The sequence below is a fragment of the Parasteatoda tepidariorum genome, chromosome 8 (genome assembly GCF_043381705.1).
Source record: "Parasteatoda tepidariorum isolate YZ-2023 chromosome 8, CAS_Ptep_4.0, whole genome shotgun sequence".
Taxonomy (NCBI): Eukaryota; Metazoa; Arthropoda; class Arachnida; order Araneae; family Theridiidae; genus Parasteatoda; species Parasteatoda tepidariorum.
Window position 1 is genome coordinate 40,282,106 of NC_092211.1, and position 26,139 is coordinate 40,308,244.

Here is a 26,139-nt window from a genome sequence, read left to right on the forward strand (position 1 = left end):
AGATTTCATAAGGATCTGACATTCTCTATCCGAATTGGAGCACTCGGGTTTCGGTTTCAAGTATGCGCGCATGCGCAAGTCATAACGTGGGTACGACATGAAGTCTGCGTGAATGATTACGTAGCAAACTCCCCATTTTTCGTGAAATGCATGCGATCCACCAGATATCACTGAAGGGGGAAAAAAATTATTTGGAAAAAAAGCACTTTTTAAAAACGCCAACTGAAAAAAGCACCTTTAAAAGCTTTTAAAAAATAAATCCCCAAAAAAGCACCTTTAAGTACTTTTTACAAACGCTACGCACCCTGGGACAACAATGCTGCTGTGATGAAGGAAATGGAAGACGTTTTCCATCCCCCCGCCCGATGTGAATGCTGAGGGTTTTGAAGCATGGATGGAGATCGACGAGAAGGTTGAAACTTCTACTTCGTTAACTGATGAGGACATTTACGAAGCCGTATGTGTCAAAGATCAAGCTTCGTCACAAGATTATGATGCCGATGATGAACCCGAAAGTGCTATCGAGGACAACATTCCGACGCCTGCTCAGATGAGGGAGGCTTACGTCTAGGTGTGCAAAACAAAGGAGCACTTTCATAAACATTATGATTATGAGCAATTTGTTAATGACTTGCTTCGAAAGAATGCTAAACAATCGACAATTGATGATTTCTTTTTCAGTTAATAACTAACCTTTTGTATTGTTTTCTGCAGTTCATCATTAAATATGTAAGTATACTAACTACTTCTTTTTCTTTAGCGTACATTAATTTCTATTAAATACTATAGAGTTTTACAGCAATAGCTCTTAATTTAAAATAATTTTTATTTTAATACGTATGTAAAAAAACATTTTTTACCTTAAATTTTTTTCGTTTACTGTATTGTAATCAATCGGTTATTGTTATCAAATCACGTTCGTCCCGATGCGATCGCATTAAGCGGCGTCTACTGTACTCATTTCTTTCTCAAAATCTGAAGAAAATTTTTTAAACCTTGTCTTATAATTTTAATAAAAAGTAGTCAACGAGCAATGATTATTTTTTACTCAAATTTAAAAGTGTACAATTATAAATGTATTTTGATTCACTACACTTATTACTTCATGCAACTATAAACCTACTTTACCCACAGTTATGTTTTTTTCCCCATTTATTGTCCCTATTTATATTTTTAGCCTCATCTATCAAACAATTACTTTGATTTTTTTTTACCAAGAGTCCATATTAATATTTACCTTTTGCACTCCACCTATATGATAGGATTAAAAATTTTAAATTTTTGTTTCTTAATATTTCCTAACCACATAATTTTATTGTTATTAGTTGTTACAATGTAATATTGCAGCCATATATATTTTAAATAAGTGCTTACACTAATTTAACATTTTAAAGTGCCCAGAGTGCAAAAAGTTAAGTTTCATACCACATGATCAATTTGATTATTTGGGCCATTAAACTAAATATTTAATCAATCTTTACTTCATATTATAAATATTATACGCTAAAATCAATTTAATCAAATCTATCTCCTAGAATGATGGAATTTTAGAAATAGTTGAATATCCTGTTGATTGGAAATAAGTTTTGTAATAATAAAGTTTATGCAACCAGTTACAAAAGTCAGTGAAATTTAATAAAAATCAGTCTTTAAAAGCCTGGGAAATTTTTTTCTCTCCATTTGTGGCCACCTTATCTTCATTGAAAATAACAAAACTTAAAATACTTTAATAATTTCTTTCAAAATCCTTGAAAACAAAATACCAGTGACAATATTTGTAAATCTAGTGGATGTCTACAATGCCTGAATATTTTCAAGATCTCCACTGCACACTACACCCAATTTTTTCTACTATTGTAATATACAGGTTGCGGGGATTGTTATTACAAATTTTTGTATTGAAAATGAAATTGTAGGGTAAAAGTACTATGATGTTTAAATGAAGATAAATAACATGAAATTTATTGTATAATTTCTTTCCACTGCAGGATCTCGTGAAAAAGACCACTAAACCATCTTTGTTAGTAAATGTTTTCCTGGACATTTGTTGTGTTTCATCATACCTTGATTCTGAAGTGTTTTTCATGTTTTCATCAGTTTTGATGAGTTTACAAAAACAATGTCTTTCAATATGTGAAGAAGCAGATAAGAAAGACTATATAATGCTGATGAAACTGGGTATCAACAGCATTCAAAATGATGTTGTGGATATAGAATCATTGAAAGATAAGTTTTGCCAATTGTAAATAATGTATTTTTCTAAGATTAAATTGCATTTAAAAAATATATATTACTTTATTTTTTTAAATTATACAAATAAATAATTCCTCTTAAAGTCGGAAGATGATTCTGGAGGCCAATCTAGATGAATGCTCTGGAAAAAAAAATAATTTACAATTATTATAAAAAATAGAGCTGCCACATTTTATACTGTAATACTATTAATTTCAGGTTACGACATATTCTTCTATTTATAGGTGTGTATTTTTCTCATACTTTCAAACCTCAATATCACAGAATTGAAGGAACACTAAAAATCGTGATAGCGAATATTTTTAACAATTTCATCATCTGATTTTATGCATTGCTGAAATTCTTGTTTAGTCTAAATATATTTACTGATGTTGTAAATTTTAATATTTCTAATTCTTTTCAATTTCCAGTTAAGAATCGGTTTATTTTGATAACATTAAATTTGCACTTTCAAAATGGATTTATCTTACAAACGAATATTTTTATCTACTTCTTTAGGGATGGATGATTCATGCAACTTTTATTTAAATATTCAAGGGTCATCCAAAAATATATTAGGATAAGTTAAGTTCCTTTTTAATAACCAGTGTAACTAATGTGTCAGAATTTTGTTGTGATAAGAACAAATTTTTGTTGAACTTCACAATATTGGAGTTCGAATATAGAAGTGGTATGCAGGGCTCGAAAAAACTCAGAAATTTTACCCGTCCCCAAGGACGGCTTGTCCAACAATGTACCTGTCCTCCTTTGAAACTAGCCCGTAGCTTCTAAATAAATAAAAGTATAATTTTCTCTTATTTATTACAAACATTTATATAAATTGAACAATGAATTAGTAGTTACTAGGATTACATTATACAGAAATAAACGAAATACTAGGTTACTAATAATAACCTAGTATTTCTTTTATGAAATAATTTAAATGACAATGGTCAAGTTATCTGGAATGTCACTTTATCCGAGGATACTGCGTTTCTTAAATGAATCAAATATGATGTTTGCCAGTTCCACTTGTAGATAACAAAAATTGAAAATGTATCACTAACATTGACGGGAAAATGGCCGTCCGCGCGGACGTCGGATTCGAGAAATTCGTTGTCCGCGGTGAATTTGTGACTGCAGAGGACGGGCTGTTTTTCGAGCCCTGGTAGTATGTATTTATTTTTCAGCAGTAGTATATTACAAATTTGATGGCCAAACTTTATTTATTATTTTAAAAAAATTATCAACAAGTTATTTCAACTCATTAGAAGCAAACACTATATCAATTTTCTCTTATAATATAAATGTAGATATTTGTGGATTAAATTGTCAGATTTTCACTAGCCTGTGTGCTTCAGTAAAAGTGTTTTTTGAAGAATAAAAATTAAAATGCATGGTAATAATTGCTAAAATATTAGTTATGTGTTTACATATTCTTAAACAAATATTTTAAAAGGATGATTAAAGTAAATTAGAATTATTTAAAACAGGGTTAGCATTTTGTTTAGAAAAACCTATTTCTTCACTAGAAGAAAGTGAGAAAAATTGGACGATATGGAAGAAATTAAGAATGATAAAGTAACAATTTTTTTGGCAACTATATTTAATGAATAGCTGCTTTAAATTCTAACACACATAAAATTGAATATGGTATAAGAAATAGAAATTTTTTTCAAAGAAAATAATCATTTTTATATCTATTTTAGTATTACATATAATTTTAAAATCTATATAACCTATTATGATAATTTATTTTGAATTTCAATTTACGTTATCCATATTTTACTAAATAAATGTGTGCACCTAAATAAGTTATGCACACTTATTTTTAGTTTGCCGAATATTCTGTTAAAAGACTAATTATCTAAAAAATTACAAAAATATAATACTTTATAAAACATTAGATAAATGTTAATTTCAAATTTATTACTTATTTCATTTTTTTTTAATTGTTAATAGTAATTTTATTTCCATTTAATTTTCTTCTTATCAAAACAAATTTAGAACCGTTGAATTCTATATATAATTTGTAATAAAACATAATGTATAATTTTATTAAAATATTTTTAAAAAAATTTCTTAAATAGAAATTCCTCAATAATTTAATTAGAATAGAATAATTTAAAATTCCACAAATTGAAATATTAAAGTTTTTCTCAAATCAATGTATAAAATCAAAGTTATTTAGGATAGTAACGAAGAATATTACATTATGTGAATCTACACGGAAAAATGCAGTTTAATGACATTTGAGAAAAATTCTGTTCATGGCATTTTTTAATACATCAGTCAATTAAATAATTGTCCACTTACCTCTACATCAAGCTCCAAAATGTCTGCTTCAGTTTCTAATAGAGTTCCAAGACTAGGAGTTGTTCTACCAAAATCACTGTGAACAAATTCTTTCACATATCTTATATTTAATTAAGTAAACACTAGAAAATTTTAAACGAATATTTTGAATAAGTTAAAATGTCTAAGCTTTGTATTTTAATACTTCATTAGAATGACTAAGAACTATTTCATGCAAAGAGTAAAGAATGTTAAGTATAATCATGCTAATTATATCTGGATAGTTTTGTTTGTAAGGACTAATACAGTGTTTATTCATATACATTGCATTTAAAAATGTTAATTTTTTTTTTTTTTTTTTTGCAAAAATATTTTGGAAATTATTAATATATTAAGTAATATAAAATTTGCTAAGTTAATCATACAAGATAACAATTGAAGCTTGAACAGCTTTAAATACTTGAATCAATAACAGTCAGGATTGCAGTGTTTTTTAAACTTTCTTGTGAAGTCACCATGTTACATGACTATGTTACACCCTATAAAGCCAATGCAATAAACAAACTTTGACAGAAATTTATGAGGGAAGTTTTAAATCCTTCTCATTCAGTTGTCCATATCTGTTCTGTTCTCATGCAACTTTCATAATCATATCTTTGAAGACTCGAAAAAGCACTGTAAAAACATTGATTTCATACAGAGGATGATGCCAAAGTATTTTTTAAGTAACATCCGACTTTTTTTTATGAGCATTGTGTTGTTAGGCTAATATCAAAATGGGACTAATACCTATACAATTGTAAAAAATTCTTTTGAGATTCATTAAATAAATTGTATGAAAGAACCTTTGACTCATTATTTTTTGACTTTACATTATAATTGGATGTGATGTAGTCAAAATCTAAGCTTACTTTAAATAAAATAGTCATAAAGGCATACAGCATACCAAATCTATTGTTTAAAAAAGAAGAAGCACATTATAAGTATAAGGATACGTTCCAGCTTGTGTTTCAAGGCGCAATAACAAATGATGATCATCGATGATTTTACCTTTTATGCTATGTATCAACCTCTCTCTTATACTCAGAGTTCGCCTAAAAAAATTAAAGATTAAAATATTATTTAATAATAGTTTTAAAATTCCAGTTACATATTTTCAAAAACTATGACTACTGATAAAGATTTGAGTTATAGTAAAATAAAATTAGGTAATTTTTCATTTACACAGCCTTCAAAATGATATATGTATATATATTATTGACTATATATATTGTGACTATTTATATATAAAAACAGAATCCTATATTCTCAAGTATTTAAAAAGTACCATAAATGTAATCAAAATTACTAAATTTTTATATCAAATTTTGAAAGAGGCTAGTTTTCCTAAACAAACATTTCTAAATGCTTTATCTTATCATTTAGTTAATAGATATAATTAATTACAATACAATTAAGATATAATTGCCTATTACAAAGTATAAGATAGTTTAAAAATTTAGTGTCATCTTTTATTTCCTTACATATACAATATACATAAATCTTAATATACGGTAGAAGTTAAAAGCTACCTTTTTCTTTTGCATATAAAAGCAATACAATTTTTTTTTTTATGCATTGACAACAGATAGAATAACAACAATGAAAAAAAATACAAGTTTAGTTTGGTTTTAAAATGTCTAGAAATTTGCAAAGATCTTTATTATTTTAGATCTTTCATTTTGCTAAAAAGATAAATATGTGAACAAGGCCAGAACATTAGGAACCATTCATTTTTTAATATGAAAATAATGGTTGCTTGTGAAATTTGAATGGTAAGATGAATTTCTTTCTCCGAAATATTTATGGGAAAACAGGATTTTCTGCCTGACAAACAGAAAAAGCAGGATTTTCTACCATATGATGATTAGGACAAAAGTATCCAAACAAAAAAGCATATTAAAATAGTTTTTTGAAGTATTCTACATCAGTTGCTTGAAAAATGTGATTTCTAACATTAGATTAAACTTGCATATAATATACATAATGAGTTACCCAATGCTTGATGACAGCCTTAACTAGATTAAGATGACATGCTTAACACAATACTTAATTAAATGACAGAATTCAAGAAAATGCAATAGTGTTATTTACCTATGTAATACACGTATGGGGGTTTTTTGATTAAGTTTTACATCTTCCAGTCCTTCTAAATGATCAACATCCTCTTGTTTAAGTGTTTTCTTCACAACGCATAGAGCCGAATATGTTTTTCGTTTCTCTTCCTCTCCTTCTTTCAAAATAGAAGTATCTTCCCTGAGGAATCCATTAAAGAAAAATATAATGCAGATTTAGCATAAATGAATGACGTTTTTAAGTATTTATAAATTTCCAACTCATGTCATATTAGAATCTTGATAATTTAAGTCTCAATTGCTCAAACAAACAAACAAAAAGAGTGGAATGAACTTATTAACAAATTAAATGTTTGTTAAGTAACCAAAGTGCCACACACATCAAATATTTGTAACTGATACTTTTTATTTTTCTTTAATTTAGTGCATTAATAATTTAATATACTTAATAGTTTCGAAAAGAAAAGTATTTGAAATATGATAATGTATTTGTGCTATCCTAACCATGTAAAGCTTGTAAGGATAATTAGGGTTGTAGGAACTTAAATAAAATCGCAACAGAAATTATATTTGTATCATTGTTAATAATACAGGGTTGCCACAGTAAAAAATGAATAATAGTTGCTTTTAGTAGCCTCAAGCATGAAAATAGTTGCCTAAAACTATAAAAAAGTTGCCTGAACAGGAACAAAAATTTATCAAAAATAGTAGCCAAATAATTAAAATTGTAGCTTAATTGTCAAATACTATGATAAGGACTGGTTGATGTCAGAAATTTTAAATCGTGATACATCGTCCGTTAGACATCGCGATTTAGCATATGTTCAGAAATTACCTATGGGAAATCAATCAAAAATAAATAAAAAGGAATAAATCTATAACAAAAGAAAATATTAATTCTAAACATATTCTACTATAATATCAATATCATTGCTTAATTTTTTCAATTAAAATAATAAAGAATAAATGTAAAAATATTTTTACGTATTTATTATTATTTTCGTTTTTGAAAATAAAATTGACTAAAGATTTATTTCTTTAAAAATGACACTGACTATCTAACAAATTATAAGACAAACAAATATTGAAAGAATTTTAATAAAATTTAAAAAAGAAAAATACTTTAAGTGCTAATGTTAAATTATTAAAAAGCGTCCAAACATTACTAAACTCTTTATTTAATTTTTTAAAAAAATTTTGTTTTTTAACTAATAGCCAAATTTTTTTAAAACTTTGTTTTCAAATTCTCAAAAATAAAAGCAAATTAAATAAAGGTAAGCTTTATTTTAATTTTTTTATAAATACAAACAACTGAACATTTATTGGTTTAAAAATAATCAAATTATTATACTTACCTACATTAAATAAATTTGAAAAAAACTAACTTTTTATAACAAAATTAAGTACAAAATACCCCTATTAAATTGTATCGCTTAAAATGAAAAATAATAATTGGAAAAAAACCAATGAAGAAACATTTTTAATTTATATTTTCTTTTCCTTGATCTATTGAGTTCAGAACGAAAGTTTAAGATAACCGCGATTGTGCAGCAATCGCAAAGTAACAGTAGGTCTACGAAAAATAAATATAAAAATAATTTCGCTAAGAGTAAAAAAGTATCCCAATAGTCGCCTATTCCTGAAAATAGTTGCTTTTTTAGCCTTTTCAGACAAAAGAAGTCGCCTAAGGCCGAAAATAGTAGCAAATAGTCGCATTTTAGTAGCCTGTGGCAACCCTGTAATACTATGATCCTTTCGCAAATGTTATCCAGAATGTAGGTCAATTATATGTTGTTATAATTGACCTATGATAATTAAGGTCGCAGGAACTTGGATAAAATCATAACAGAAATAATATTTGTATCATTGTGTGAAGGAATAATACTATTATCCTTTCGCAAATGTTATCCAGAATTTAAGTCAATTTTTTTTTTTCAAAAGAAATTTTTTTTTAATAACACAGGATAATCCATACTGACTGCCCTTAAGGTACATTTTTAAAACTAATTAAAAAAAAAAAAAAAAGCCATGTGCATTAAAAACCGCAAAATAACTTTGATAATTGAAGAAAAAAATTAAATCTGACCTATCACTATTAAGGTTAATAAGAGCGAAGGAAGGATTAAAATTTCCTAAAACCAATTTATGATGATGCGTAAAGGCAGATTCTAATGAGCATTCCAGTCCCACTTCAAGAATAAACTGATAGTTTTGTATGATTTTAAACCCTCCATTGATCTTATTGGTGGTAATTTTACAAACATTACATAAAAATTTTAAATACAAATAGTAAAAATTTCCTTACTTGGAAATAACTTGTAAGTTTTTGACTGCTATGAGATCAGTGTTTTGATTGACATCCTGTAAATGAACATTAAAAATTAGATGCATGTCAGCATTTTAAAAAAAATTATTGCAACATTTATTCCATGTTTCTAGGAAGAGCAAATGAAGTATAATGTGTTTTGTACTTTTAAACTATATAAATCCTTTAATTGCATTACAAAATATAACCTATAATTATTCAGTATTCAGCCTTATATTTTTAATTATTCAGTTAACTTAAAATTTATATTAATTGTAGGGCTGAATATTAATTTCAAGTTAAAATTAATTATTCACTTAAAAATAAATAAATGAACTCATGAATAAAAGTGAATTTGTAAAAAATAGTATGAAAAAATAATTTTAAAAAAAATCCTCTAATATTAAACAAAAAGATCTATATAAATTTTTTTATTCTAAATAAGAAAAAAAGTCATGTTGAGAAAAATATTTGATATTTATCTAAAGTTAAAGGAAATATGTAGAGATAATGATAATACCAGTGATTTGATATAGTGCAGATAATTTTTATGGTTAAAATTCTCTGTGAAACTTTTATTTATCAATCTGTGACATTAATTATGATTTTCACAGAAAGAATTGCAATTAATCTCATATTAATACAAGTTTAATTCAAATCTAATTTAAAAGCTAATTGAAAGATACGGTAAATATTTTATAATAAAAAGAAAGAAACCAAAATTCCACTTATTTTCAAAAAATTGTATAGAAATCTTTAATGCAGTTAAAAAAAAGTACCGATAATTAAACAGCATTAATATGTTTTAAATATCACTAATAAATCTCATTATTTTTTTCTCGAAGGTGTTTAATATGGGCTTGTAAGAAACTTTCTTCATTTAAAACTATATTCTACAAATAAAATAAACGTACTAGAAATTGTATTTATATTTATTATCCAAGAAAAAACATATGATCAAGATCATTTAAAACTATTACATCATGAACTATGATAAAACAATTGCATCATGAAATATAACTATATTAAATGATAATATTGTTTTAAATCATATAATTATATAAAATATTAAATGATATAGTTATATTCAATATGAATGAAATTATATTAAATAATACATTAAAAATGTTAAGTTTTTTTCAATACTATAGAACAAAAATATCAATACCATAGAACAGTAACATCAATAACAACTGATACTATCAAAAAAAAGTATTTATAATAGACAGTATTGATATATTTTCAATGTCACTGAATAATCATTATCACTAATCAATTATAATTATTTTTCAATAAATCATTATTTTTCAAGACAAATGTTTAGTATCAGATTTTACAAGGTTTTTTTATTAAAAAACTTTATTAAGCAAATATTACTTATAGTTGCAGAAAAAATATTATCAAGATTGATATAATTAAATATGCTTACATCTTCTATTGCTTTTATTTCATCACGTGAAAATAATACATTTCTAGGATTTATCAGTTCTAAAATAAATGGCCGACCTAAGTAAACAGAAAAAGTATGCATAAATTTATTTTATAGAATTTAATTTTATATTCAAGTATTATTAACAGCAAAAGACAACTCAAAATTAGGAAAAGTGAATCAGGCAATTTGGCAACAAACATTGTTTTACTTTAGGTGCAGTAAAAAGAACAATGTATAAAACTTAGAAATAGTTTAAGTTAAAAAGAAATAATTAACAAAAGTGTAATTTACTTACGCTGCAAGGGCATTTCATAAAAATAAATGAAAATTCAGTTCATAAATGTAGAAAGAAATTCAACAAATTCCAGTGCAGATGATACAACAGTAAGAGGATGCTAACAAAAAACTTGGAATGGAACCATGGTGGGTATCTAAAACACATTATTCTTCGAAAACAAATCTTTCTTTTTCAGTTTGACTAAAAATTGAACCAAGTCTAAATTTCATTCCTATTTGAAAACTAAATGCTTTTACATTTATTGTGTTCACATACAATTAAAACTAATCACTCAGGATAATCCTTTCAAAATTTCCTGATTCAAGGTCATACCTTTTAATCCGTTTTCATAACCATGCTTCTCACATTAAGCAGTTAACTTTGATAAGTCATAAATACCAAAAAACATGTGATGTCCTTTCAGGAAAAAGACTATTACTATAATGATGTTGTTGAAATTAAAAAATTTTACGTTTTTAAAGTTTTACCTTTAAATATAAAGTTGCCATAAGAAAGTCAAGTTGAACTCATATCATTATATAGTTTCTGCTCTACAACATAGTTAACAAAATAACATTAAAAAGGGTTCAACTATTTTTGACTAAGTTGAGTAACTTAAAACTATCTTCAATTTCAGAAACATTATGACTTATAAAATCTTTTAATATAAACAGAGAACATTATGTTAAAACTATTAAAGCAGTTTCTTCGAAAATAATAAACATTATCTAACAAGAAACTTGTTCATACAAACAGACAAGGACAAGATTTATCCATTATATTGCATTGAACAACTAAATATTTTAAACAATCAAATTTAATGTATTGTAAGAAAACCAAAACATTTATTTTATTCATTCACAAAAAAAATAATAATCATTTAAATAAAATTACTTAGATTTAAATTAATATTTTAAGAAACTTATACAGATGTGTAACACTATTCTTCTTTCATTCATTTAAGTTTTAAATAATAATCATTTTATTTAAAGATCCCATTCATTTATGTTAAAGAAAAATCAAATATATTTTCAATAAAATTAAGAAGTAATTTTACATTGTTAATAACTAGATTGATTAGAAAATAATTTTGAAGTAAACAAATAAATAAAATTATTTGCATAACATACCATTCCCAAGCATTTTCACATCAACATCTTCTCTGCCAGATGCAGAAAAAACTATTTCTGAAAGAGAAATGTCTACATTAGTTAATATTTGCAATGTAATTAAAAAAAAAAAAAAAGATTTTACAAAAAAATCTATAAATTTCAACAATAGACAACCAAATAAAAGAATCATAATCAGTACTTTATACACAAAATGCTAAAATTCACACAGTATTGTCACACAGTATCTCACAGTATTGTATAATAGCACAAACTTTATTTAAAAAATAAAAATTACAATACATGCAAACAATTACAAAATTATTCATTGTTAATCATAAATATTCAAAACTATAGTTGCAGTTTTGAAAAATTACATATTAATGTTGAAAATGTTACCTCAATTTTCACCTTGACTGAATGTATTAATTTGAAACCGACTGTTCTTAAAATACAATTCTACAAGAACATTTTTCTTGAAATTACTAACGTAATATTTTTGTTACATTAAAATTAAGTAAAATTTGTGAGTCTAAACACGCGTATTGATGCAAATTCTTGCAAATAAAAAATTGTTCTTACAAATTGCTATTATTTAAAAAGGAATGGGAACTTTAGGGAACATTAAACTTTATTCGTTCAAAATTTATAAATAGTTCTGACATATGAAACTTTTTTAAAGATCAGCAACAGCTATTTTAAAAAAAAAATAACACAAAGAAGTACTTTTAACTATAATTGGTGAACTCAAATAAACATTCTTTATAGATTGCAAAAAATAAAAATTGCCACAAAAGTTTAAAAAAAATATTAATTACTGCATTTTATAATTGGAGAAATCAAACTTATACACATAAAAATCTATACAATTATATCTAACATTCAGCGAACTCAAATTCGCTTAAATTTTATATAATAATTGGTTGATTAATTAAAACAATTCAAGATATAAGAGTTATAAAAATTAGTAAACAAATTACATCTTACTATCAGCCTGAATATGTTTCTCAACAATGTCAGTAATCAGTTCACTAACAGAAGATTCCATGTGACGTTCACCATCAACAATCCAAGGAGTTTGGCTGAGTACTCGAGAATATTTATTATACCTTCCTCCAAGGTACAGGGGTGCATGAGTGCAACGTATTTCACTGAATGTCAAGCTTTTATCAGGTGCTGAGGGGGGTAAAGTGTACAATCTGGAAATCATCAAAGATAATAAATAAAACAAGTATCTCTATAATGTATAAAACAAGTATCTAAAATTTGTATACTAATAATACAAAATGGGACATACTAATAATACAAAATGGGAAATAATAATACAAATTTGGACCATTAGTAAATGAAATAAGAGATAGTAAATAATTGTAAAAAATAATAATTTTTTACAAGGAAAATATGTGACAAATACAATCTTTAAACAATGTTTTTTAATGGAGAGAAAAAAAAATTTATTTACTTCATTTGTTATGGAATTATGTACACTCACTTTTTTATAGTTGAAGATAATTTGTCAATTGCTTTTAACACAGCTGTTCTATTGTAAACATTTTCTTTTGGAACCTAGAAATATGAACATTCTATTTTAAAATATAATAACTTATATGAAAAAAAAAACTGTACAAGTAGATATATAAAATTTTACCCTTTTCTTCGCATTTGGAAAAGCTTCAGGGCATTTTTCAAACCTATAAATATATATGTTTAACATTTATTTTAAATTTTATAATATAATTAGACAAAAAATATTAATTATTTTTAAAAATATAATAATATATTACAATGAGAGGGTGGAACAATTTCTATTTTTTTTTATTCATGTATTTTTAATATTTTTCAGTCAAAAAATACAGTTAAACTTTTTTAAATAACAACATTTTTGAAAACCTAAAAAAAATAACACATAATACAAAAAAAAACTCAAGTTTTATAAAATGAAATGCTTTTAATTACTCAAAAAATTTATATAAAATATTCAATATTGAATGGCTTTCACATGATATTATATGAATTTAGAATGTAAAGATATAACATTTGACAAATATTTTGGGAATAAAATCAAAAGCTTATCAGACTAACACTTTTGCATGGCTTTTAATTAGAAGGAACAAAAGCTTGAGAGAACTCATTTTCAGAACAAAATGCACTGATATTCTATTCACAAAAAACAATATAATATTGGATCTATGCTTAGTAGTTTAGAATTTACTATGCCAATGTGCAACACGATTTACATAACACAATCAAACAATGACCCTTATTGCAAAAATTAGACTTAATCTAACATCTAAAGGATGAAAATTAGCTAAAACAAGATAAATAAAAATTATGCACAAAATAATTGTTAAAGATATACACTAAATAATTCTAATTACATACAGCATTTGGTTAATTTTTCATTTAATTATTTAGTTTCTTTATACCTGCAACCATATAACCAAAATTATTCTTAAATTAATCAACAAAAAAATTTCATTTTTAGTTTTAAAAAAATTTGGACAATTCAGGAAATTTTCACACTGCAAATCCAAACAGTAGCATTTACAGAAAAGGATTGTCTTCTTTCACTTAAACAATTTTACCTCTTTTTTTTTCATTTTTAATGCACGTAATTTCATTAAATTTCAAGAAGAACATTAAATTTCAAGAGATGCTTGATCATCCGAAATAATGGTGAGATGGGGAAAACACCTGCAGTTCCAAAGGGAAAAATAGGAATAAAATAATCCATCAATAAGAATAAAATAATCTTTCCTCTTTTGCTTGATTTTAAGTTTTCCATAAATTTTTAGAAAACATTTAAAAAGAAAAAAAAAGACACAAGATGAAAAATAATTTGCAAACAATGCAATAATATGAAGTATCGACTGCTGTGCTAAGATTTTCTACCAACAAAAATATATGAACCTTATAATCACAAAATTGTCTTAAAAATGAAGATTTTTAAATATATATTGGTAAAGAAGATAGTCCAAAATTCTTATTTAGTATGATACAAAGACACTATGAATATCAGAAAACTTTTTTTTCTTCTTTTAAATATTATAATAAATCTAAACCTTATTGTAGAAAGCATTGTCACAGATTAATTAACAGATTGATTGATACATCAAACAGGCACGAGATCTAGCATTTTTAATGAAAAATACTTAGTATTAACTTAAATAATACACTTATATAAGAGCAAATACATAGTGATTAATATGTGTTATATTTCTTCTGTTTCAAATTAACATAAAAATATTTTGAAATTTTCTTAATTCCTTGACCTTTTTAAAGCACTTTTTTTACTAGATTTTCATTCAGCTCAGAAATTTAAGCCAAATTTTTGCATTAGCAAATTAAAAACCCTTATCTAAAAATGCAAAAATACAGCATTTTTAAGTAAAAAAAAAATTACAATAAATTTATATGCTGATTGCACAAATATGGACTGGTACAATATATTTGCACTGTTTCAAACTAAATATCCACAAAAAAGAAATAGAATACCACTTGAATAAAATTAAATTTCACAAACCATCCTGAGCCAAAATAAGAATTGCCCCAGTTAACAGAATAAAAACTAATTGTAAGTTATGCCAAATAAAGAGGAATGTAACAATTAAAAATTATTCAACAATAATATATAATATAGTTCTTAAAAATTAATTTTCAATTATACACCCCATTGCATAAAACATTAGATACGTATCTTAAAAAAACATATTTTGTAACATTTTTTGGAAAAGCAAATACAGTAAAAACCTAACTATGAGAAATGCCTGGATAATCACAAAACATTTGATACGTGAAAGTCCCGGAAATTGAGCACCAAAATCTCTATTTTTAATATTAAATTATTTTCTGGAAAAAATACTGTGCCTCAAAAGAAAAATATTGCAATCCCCACTTTTAAAAACTCAATTATGATAAAAGGGAAAAACTATAATAGTTTTCTATAAAAATTACTAAGGTTGCATTGATAAAAAATTTTAAAAAAATTACAATATAGTGTCCGGTACAAATTATTAAAGTTGTCAATAACAAAATAAAGACTAAAATTACAAAATGAAAGGAAATCACAAGAGAGAAACATAAAAAAAATAGCACCATGTTCTTTTAGTTTAAGTTTCATAATAACGTTTGCTTGAAAAACTGCATCACCATAATAAAAATATCAATAAAAAAAGATATACTCGAACCGCTTATTAAAAAAAATATTAAAGATAATGTGAAAATAAACAGAAATACTAGAATAGTCAATATAAAACAAATTTAAAGAAATTTGTTTCATATATTTCTAAAAGTTTCGGTTCCTCAATCATTCTGGTTAGTTGAATTCTGAATAATTGGAATTTTACTGAAAAATTTGTAAAAGAAACTAAATAGCGTAAATAATAACATTTGTTAAAACACAACATCATGCATAACATTTTACTGTAATAAAACAATAAAAAATAAAATAAATATCTTACAAAATTTGACATTCTGTAACAGTCTGTGGATAAGAAGCAGATAAAAAGATTTGGAATTCACTAAATGGTGTAAATTCCCTTTCAGTCATCTCCCCATACATAGAACCAATAACCCACTTGCAGATATCTTTAACTGTAGGAATGTCATTTGAACCAAATGTGAAACAATCTCTGCAATGAAAAATGACATAGTTATTTTACTATTCACAAATTAAAATTCCAGTTCCATACAAAATTAAAGAGAGAGCTTAAAATACAATCAATACCAAAAAAAGTAGGAGTCAATTAGTTTCAAAACCTTAATTTAAAAACAAAATTACTGAACAATTGGGACTGAATCTATATATTAAAAAGGCAAAGTTATTTGCTAATCTATTTTCATCCATTGACTCTAAAAAACAAGGTTTTTTTTTAATAACAGAGCAACATACAGTTTACATTTAATTTTATAATTGTATTTAATAAATATATTTCTGTATAAAATAGAAATAAAGACATTAAGTTTTAAAATTCCTTCAACATCGCCTATCACTCCTTCCTTCTTTTTAAAATGAGCTGTTTAAACAAAGCAGAAACTAATTTTGAATTTATTGCAGATTTTGTTGATTTTCATAGCAGACTCCATAGAGTTATATTGCTTTGTAATGTTCTTGACAAATTCTACACTTGCGCGCAAAATTCTTTGGTCAAACTCAATATTATAGATGGTTGATGGTAGGTTTATATTACAGATGGAAATGTAATAAATAATGTATAAATTTATTCCTAAAGACACTTAATATGCTTCTCAACCAGAAAGCAAAGTTAGCACTTTGAAAGTCACTTTAAATCAAATGCAATTTTCATATCAGTTGGGTATTTGCTTTTCGTGAAGCGATTTTCTTACATCTAAGAATTGGATGAAAATACAATCTAAAGACACAATTATAACAAATAAGCATAAGTTTTGCATATTTATTTACGGAGATTGTGATTTTAACTTTAATTTATTATTGACATTTATTTTTGAAGAATTAGTTCTTACAAGATTCGAATTATATAAAAAAAGAAATATTCAACTGAACTGAGTGCAAAGATTTAAATTTAATCCAAAGAAGATTACATTTTCCATTAAATTGCAAGAAAAGTAAAAATTCTGAAATCAAGTGTAATATATTGGCTTGACTAAATAAACACTTGTCAAGTGTTAGCTTGACTAAATAAAAAGGAAAACATCTCTAAAAAAACAAAGAAAAGAAAAGAAGAAAAACACATAGAAAGGTTAAAGTGCCTTTCACATGTTGACCAAAAACTTTTGCACACTAGTGTATTTGTACTGCTTTTCTTTTTTTCTTCTTTTTTTTTTTTTTTTTTTTGCACATATAACATAACACAATTCCTTTTAGCAGAAATGGAATGCCTTGATGAGGAAATTAAACTAGACAGGTAACAACAAAAAGGCATATTATGAAACAGTGAAAACTAAAACCTTCATATTTATTTAGCAATCTAACAATTTAACCAAACTGAAACATGCTATTCACATAAAATAATCAATTCAAAGTAATCATGCAGTACAAAGAGCATTTCTTATTTTGAAGGCCTCATGTTGAAGAAAACATTAAAAATATAAGGTAGCATTTCATTGAAATAGATAAAAAAATAAAATATGTGTATGAGTAAAATAAAAAGAAACACTTCATAATTGATTATGGTTAAAAGAAGTATTCAGGTGGAAGACATTTGAATACTTAAAGTTTACTGCGCTTATTGTTATTGTATAAATAAGAGAAACATTATTTATTATGTAAAAGAACTTTTGAAAATGAATGAAGTTAATGAAAACTGCCAAAGCATTAAATTACTTTATGTTATTATCAACTGTTTAGTCATCATCATGAGTTTACCATAAAATGCACTAATAAAAAATATAAAAAATAATCTAATATAAATAAATCTAATAAAAAATATGAAGTTTAAAAAAAAATTGCCATACTTTTTGTTAAGGAGAAATTTGGGTCTATACAAAACCCTTCAAAAAATATCTTATCTTAACATACTCTTGACAATATTTATTACTTCCAGAATGGTACCTTCACAAAATTCTTTCTTAGAAAAATAAGACAAATGTTGTCATTAATCAACAATGATTTTGTAAATAATATTTAATAAACTTATTACGTATTTAAATTTAGAAAAGCTTTTTTTCTATTAGTCAATTAATTTGTATTTTTAATTCAAATGTTCACTTTTCACAAAAACAGGACATTAATTTTAAACATCCATAAAATTGGAACCTTGATTTAAGGAACTCAATTTAATGATAATTTTACATTCACAAAATTATTAGTAGATTTTTGAAAAATTTACAAAAACAAAACCTTTTACAAAAAAAATTTGAGCCAGTTTATTCCCTTGGTACATAATTATAGTTTTATTCGTATAGTATCATTTATCATCTAAATTACTTTCAGACAAACAACTAATATTTCCAATAAAATAGGATAAAGAATTTTCCAAGCATTTATTTTCAATACATTTAACAAAGTAAAAAATATTACTTACCCTATTTTTTCTTGTAAATACAATAAGAATAGTTTCTAAAATTTAAAAAAAAAAGAATTAAATATAATAATATTTTGAATATTATTGCAAATACTGTAAAAAAACAATAAAAAATAAAAAAATAAAAAAAGAGCTTTAAAGCATGCAAGATCATATATTACAACTAGGAAAATTTATAAATAATATGTAATTAAATTAAAACATTTATCATGATATAACAAAAAAACTGTTCATAAGTGCATATTCAAAAATATCAGATATCCATAAAGCATCGTATAAATGAATGGTAAAAATGGCAGAATATTTTTAAATCATATTCCTGGCATTAAAAGTAAAACAGTCTTCTTAATCCATTAAGAATACTTTTTGGGTGAATCAAAGGCTTATTTAGATTTTCATTTTAGAGGAAATTTTGCCTGTTCTAAAATTTGAATTATTTATCATAAATTTGAATATTCTTTCAACAGGATCACTAAATTTCAATGCTTAGATTTTCACATAAAATTACTAAATTCAAATGAAAAATATGTTGTTTAATTTTGTTTTTTAAAGAAATTAAGTGCATGTTATTTTAAAAAGTTCTCTATTTCAAGTTGTAAAAACGCTTTCTTTTACGGTTTGTATTATTACTGGAAAAAGAGGGTACATAAATACTCTTTATGTAGTGTAAAGAAAGGAATAAGTTTAATTTCTTAGCTAAATAATGCACTATGCTTGTTTTGAAAATGATTATAAAATTTGGTAGATAAAAATCATGAAGTTTGAATTAAAAGAGTTCTTATAATTCTATTTAAACTAAAAGTTTTTAGACCAAATTATATTTGCTATGACATATTTCGACCTAAATTCAATCAGAACACTAAATTGCATTAAACCATCTGATTTCATGTAACATCTCAATATTGTAATTGTAAATATTTTGACTAAGAAATACAAACTAATATACAAAAAAAAATTTATTTGATCTAACATTATATGAGTAAAAATAGATATGGTATTGTTGATTCTCATTAAAATAAAACTATTAAAAAAAACTAGCCATTATTTATAAAAGTTGACTTGCATTTCAATCAGAATTTAGTCATTTGACAGAAGTCTCATAGGATAGGTGAGGATTGATGTAAACTAATACATTCTAAAATATAACAATTAATATAATAAAAATTCACAATAAAATTTTCTATTTAGTCTTACACCACAATAATAAACTGCATAATTATGGAGGAAAACAAAATGATGTTCTCATACAGAATATTTAAAAAGAAAAATAATCTTACATCCCTAAGATCAATAATAGCAGGAAGTGATATCTGTAGCACAAAATTCTGGAATTTGTGCTTGCTTTCATTCACAGCAGCTTCAACCTACAAAACGAAAAATTTTCAAAAAAATTGTGAATTTAACAGTTAAAAAATGCCTTTAAAAAAGTATGCCTATATTTAAAGATGATGACTTTCAGACTTAATTATTGATTTATAACAAGATGTTGATTAAGAAATTCCTTACAGTTAAACAATTTAATAATAAAGAAATAAAGACTGTTATTCTGAAAAATCTGAATGTTTTTAACTTGAGTCTATCTAAATCTTCAAATATAAATATCATAAGGTATAAAAATTATTTGGAAACTAGAATGTCACTCAAACAAGATGATGAAATATATTGATTAAGTTACTTATTATTATTTTACCTTTAAAAAACAGTTTATTTAAAAAATGGTTATTGCATTTAAACTGTCCGCACTCACTCTATAAAAATAATGCATACTGTGATGCCATAAGAAGGCATTTCGTATTTCATGACTTATAAAATTTCATTAATTTCATAAATTTTATTTTTTGTAATCACTTTTAATCTAATTTTAATTAAATTAAACAAAATTTTTAAATTTTATTACATTTTATAAAAAGCAAATATAAATATTTTACTCTCTTCCTAACAATCAAAGTAATGGCTAACTTCTTAATTCCATACAAATATATAACTCATTAATTTACAGTCGAGACTAAATCAAACATCAAAATCTATTTTTAACTCTTTATTCCTTAAGTTACTTTATTTTTCTTATCACAAAAATTTTTCAGTTACAGGGTTATATTAATTCTCATGGTATCTTCTATGATTAAGCTATAACCAAATTTTTTAAATTTAATATTAATTATGAAGAGGCAGGGCCTGAAATTAACTCTATTCTGTTGATCTAGGAGCACTAAAATTTAACTCCGATCGCCATAAAATAACTAGTAGTTCCCTGGATCAACAATCAAGTGTAAAGGAATGATATGCTGCATTTGTTGCTTGGCTTTTAGCTAACATTTTGGTATATGTTATTAACACAAAACAAAACATATTTCATCATATTTGTGGCCATTTTACAAACTTTGTAGCGTTATTTTCTAAGTTCACTTTATTAAAAATCACTTAATTTCAATTTTAAAAAAATTTAATATGTATATATAAACAGATCAGCAAAAACATTGCAAGGATAGTTATATCTTTTAGTAACTGCTCCCATAGAGCAATGACTAAATTTTCTTAATTTCTATAACTGAATAGCATATTTATAAAACATATTTAAACCTATTAGCCCTTGGACAAAATTATATGGAAATTTCCTAGCTATGCACTACGTTCCCAGTGCATAATATAGGGGAAAACAATTTTTCATGCAGAAAAACCTGCTGTTGAAATTCCAGGGACGAAAATTAATTTAATGCTCAAAGGGTTAATTATGTTAAATTAATCGAATAAAATAACAAACAAAAATTTTGAAGAAGACCTCTATCTCATTGCTGGTATTCTGGGAAATCGGATAATGCCCTCACAATTAAGAATGACAAAGCTTTCTAGGTCACCACCAGCAAACTCCTGAGTCGATCAATCAGAACCCTTGAAGTGGACAGAAAACTTTTCAAATTTGTACTAAATGTGCTTTAGCACAAGATGAAGACTATTAGACAAAGTCTGCCTTAGTGTAACCTTGAGGAATTAACCAGAACAACACACATAAACAAACATTCGTTTTGGTTGACCAAATTAACAATTCTTACCCTTGAAACCATGTTATCTACATCTTGTAAAACTCCTAAACATGCAGCACATGGGGTAACCAAGGCACGTTTGTGTTCTGGACTAAGGCTAACATTTCCCAAGGATTGCAAATCTATGGATTCTTCATGTAGTAAGGAAGTATCAGTTTCCTCTAAGTATTTCTTAATTGTCTGCAATATATTAAAATTATTATTATTTATACAAAAACAGACTGAAATGTTAATAATCTTTACTGACTTAAACAGCTTTCTATTAATAACTAAATGTGATAAAAGTGCAAACATAGAAATACAAATAAATTAAAAAATAAAATGATTAAAATAATACACTTTCAGTAGCAGTAATTTTGAAAAAATATTTGATAGTTTGAAGTATAACTAACACAGTAGCACTAAAGATTAAAAGTTACAGAGACTAAATCATAAAATAACAGTTTACATGTTTGAAGAAAATGTTCAACTGTTATAGTTACATTAAGTTTTCATAAAAAAAATTAAAAAAAGTTTGAGATGTAAATTTAGGAAACAGTATGAAGTAATAAATTGTTAATTATTTTTTTATCCTCAGACTAACTAACATTCTGATTTGATTAAGCAAAAAATAATTATAAAAACAACATTGCAGAAAAGTTTATAAGAAATAATTCTAAGAGATACTAGAATAAAATGATATGCTTTGAAACATATTGGATACATATGCAGCAATCCTCCAAAAAGAATTCCCTGTAACCCTAGGATTCTAGAGGAGGATTGTAAAGATTCCAAGAGTTAGGATTTTTTTTTAACAGCAATTTTTGTAACAAAACATCATCCAACGATGGACAACAACAAAACATAGTTCAACAATATAGGCCATGGTAGGAATGCAAAGTAATTTCGACCTTAGTTCTGATCAGTGCCTGACTGTCACTTTCTCTCTCTAAACTTCAACACCATAACTAATGAAAAAACTTTCAGCCACTGCAAATTTAATGTGCACATTTCTAGGTATACACGCCGGTGAAAAAAAGTCCACAATAAAAAAAAAGTTTTAAAATTTATGATGTGCACAACATTACTTTAATTATGATTGAAATCAGAAATAAGTTTTTGCACACTTATTTTTGTATTTTTATTTACAAGATAGAACAGTAATAGTTTTGATCTAAAATTATTTCAATTTTTAGGAACTTTGTTAAAAATTCTTGTCTAGAAGCAAATTTGCCAAACTTTTTTTAAGAACCATTTTATTTTGGTACTCAGTTAAGAGGATAGTTATGAGGAATTAGAATAGATTTAAGACGATTTTTTAAAAACATCTAGGGATCTACAATTTGAAGGCAACCATAATCAAGTATTGGTCCTAAGGATTGGGGAGACTTCTGTATCATGATCTGTAGCAGAATAGTCACCAAGTCTTGACAACTTCCAGGCAGCAGTGCTAGAGAAACTAAAAAGACATCACAGAAAGGGACCAACTCAAAGGGTATAGCTCGTAGGCAACCCCGGGCAAACATCTATATGTCTTGTTTTTATTTCATTTTGGCCATTCAAAAACAATTTGGCGCCTTGGCGATTGCAGTTGGCATGGCAGATACAGAAATATCCCTCAAAGTTCTATCAATGATAGATAAAGCAGGGGAATGAAAACTTTCTTTTAATTTTACTTATTTTTCTAAACAGATTATCTTACTTTTAAAATGTAGAGGTATTAATAAACATTTTTTAAAAAAAACTACTTTTTAAATTATATGTAATTTTTTTGGCACAAGAGCAATAATTTGGATATAACACATAAATCGTTATCAGAACAACAATAAACCAATTTTAGCATAACTTGATTGATTATTTTGAAATTATTCAACATTTTTTTTTTTTTTAAGTTTATTCATTTTAAATACATCCTCTGAATTCATGAAACTTCTTTAACTTGGCTGCAAATAGTTTTGTGATAGGAAATCTTATTAAAATATTTTAGCAATGAAAATAATACACACGCGAGGCATCACAAATTGCATTGCACATTAACTATTGAAAAACAAAATCGATGAGTTGAAAATGAAAAGAAAAATTTAATAAAAGAAAACAATTGAAGAAATTTGGAAAATTTTGATACAAGAAATTAAAATTTAAAAATATAATAGTACAAGGTTATGTTAATATAATTGTGACAGACTGCATACTTCTTCGACATTGTTCTTTAAATAACTACTATAGTGTTTGACACCAAAAAATCGTAACAAACACCTTCGACAAACATCGGACCCATCTAATACATCTCTAATACTTCTATACATCAAATGTTTAACCATTTCATAAAATGAAAATTTTATTATTTTAAAAAATTAATCAAATCTCCTTAACTAACAAGTACAAGTTAGTATGAAATCAGATACAAATCAATGCATGTAGCAGAGCAAATTGTAAACAAAAAAATTCAAAACAAAGCGGAAATTGGGCGAATGTATTGGAACTAATCAATATCTTTTTAACACGAGTTCAAACAGAATCCGTTCGAATAAGTTTAAAATTCCTACTACATACTCTATAAAATTTGCTCGGAATCTAAGTTTTAGTTTATTTAGTTTAATCAGTGGTAATTTAGAACACAGCACTTATTTTAGAGTTAGTTGAGATGTACCAAAACTTGTTTTTTAAGTCTTAATAATGAAAAAGGAGCGACGAAATAGCCGAGAAATTAAAATTTGAGCTGATCCCTTTACGCGGCTTTTACTGCTGAGTTTCTCGGAAATCACATGCACTTTTGATGAGTTATTTAAGTTTCATGTGCTTTTCTATTTCCTCTAGTTCAGTTTAACTATATTCATGGTGTAATTGAGTAATTTATAAATATTTCTTACTTTGCTCATGTGCTAGTTGAAATGAAAACAGTAAGAAAATGACACCCTTAGATCACTTGTGTAAACTCATATTATAATATTGCAAATCGTGTGCAGTGGAAATATGCCAATACCAGTAAGTTATTTGGTGCAACCAAGCGAATTTAAGGCAGAGATAGCGTTTCCTGTTTTTCAGTGGAGCTATCTGCGGCCAAGAATACATCTTTAGCCAATAACACACATGTCACAGTCCGTTTTAAAGAGTGGACACATTCGTACATCCACAGATCGTAATTTTGAACTGAACCATAGAACGATAAATCTCCAATACAGTACCCCCAGAGGTACTGATTTGTTATGTAACTTTGAGGACCATTTGCTAAGCGAGGAGTCTTCGACGCTAGAGCTGTGCAATGGGCTGCTGGCGGTGGTCTTGAAAACATCCCTGGAGATGATCCAAAGGAATGCCATAACAATTTTAATCCTCTGCAGACGGGATGGCTTCCTCACTTCAGTAGTCCGACGATATCTGCACGTGAATTCAAGCACTTTATGATGGAACAGTTTAATGACAATACCTCGCACTCTCGGTCCCTTTGTAGCCTGGCCAAAGTGGTTACGCATCTGCTCACTGACCGCTATTAGTGGTGCTTGACTACGGAGTTTTACTGGGAACTGGGTCTCTACAATCCATCCACTGGATAGGACACTTTAAATTCAGAGTTGTAGCACTAGATTTCTAGCTTCACAACTGCAAGAGCGATGGTCCTGTTTCGTCTTAATGATAATTTTTTTTAACATATGACAATATTTCCATCAATTTGCTTTTACTTTTAATCCACAATTCTAGAATTCGAATATGCTACCTAGCAAGCGCAGAATACAGTACCTTCCTAAATGTGATTCCAACCATCTATCATCGTCCTACATAATGCGTAAATTCTCCTCTAAAAAGCAGTTGTTCTTACTTACATCTTCCATATGCGCGAAGAGACAAAATTACGCATTTTGTTCATCAGTTTGCAAAGCCTCGCAGACCATTCTAGTCGCGGATTATTACTGCAAAACTTTGTTTGCAAACGAAAAAAAGGAGTAATGAGCGAGCATAGCGAGAAAGTACTTTCTCGCAATGTTCGCTCTTCTCCCCTTTTACCAGTGTTATACACAGGAATTTTTTTTTTTGCACTCCTGATTTTTCATTGGTCTTTATACTTTTAGTTATATTGATAGTGTCTCCACGACCACAATCTCAACAAAATGAACTTATGTGAATGAACTCTTGTAATGAATTCGGCATTTTATCAAAACAGCACGCCAGATTCACGAGAAATTTAAACCGAAGAAACAGTGGTTGCAATTTTTAAAATTTTTTACATAAGTATCACCTGAGAGAAAATTAATTACCCCAGATTTCTATTAATGGAAGCAGACTGTCTGGTCACTTTATCTTTCAAATGTGTGTGATGGGGAAAATAAGAATTTTTTTAATATTTTGGAATCCT

General features: G+C 26.2%; 2 protein-coding genes across 2 annotated transcripts in view; one reads left to right on the plus strand and one right to left on the minus strand.

The window, feature by feature from the left end:
- Positions 1-2,286, plus strand: part of LOC107450508 (uncharacterized) — a 28,679-nt gene extending 26,393 nt beyond the window's left edge. The window contains exon 17 of the mRNA XM_016066419.4: positions 1,989-2,286. Coding sequence (XP_015921905.2) covers positions 1,989-2,246 — 258 coding nt within the window. The 3' untranslated portion in view covers positions 2,247-2,286. The remainder of the gene's footprint in view (positions 1-1,988) is intronic.
- On the minus strand, positions 2,271-24,407 carry LOC107450645 (Pseudouridine synthase 10). Its single transcript, XM_016066592.3, has 15 exons — positions 23,981-24,407; positions 21,819-21,989; positions 20,046-20,132; positions 18,769-18,803; positions 16,225-16,395; positions 13,413-13,455; positions 13,257-13,330; positions 12,752-12,963; positions 11,786-11,842; positions 10,376-10,452; positions 8,947-9,002; positions 6,661-6,822; positions 5,523-5,621; positions 4,549-4,648; positions 2,271-2,374 (listed from the first exon to the last, which is right to left on the minus strand). Exons 1-15 carry the CDS (start codon positions 24,107-24,109, stop codon positions 2,309-2,311), a joined length of 1,539 nt encoding a protein of 512 aa, XP_015922078.1. The 5' UTR covers positions 24,110-24,407; the 3' UTR covers positions 2,271-2,308.
- Positions 24,408-26,139: the final 1,732 nt, after the last annotated feature.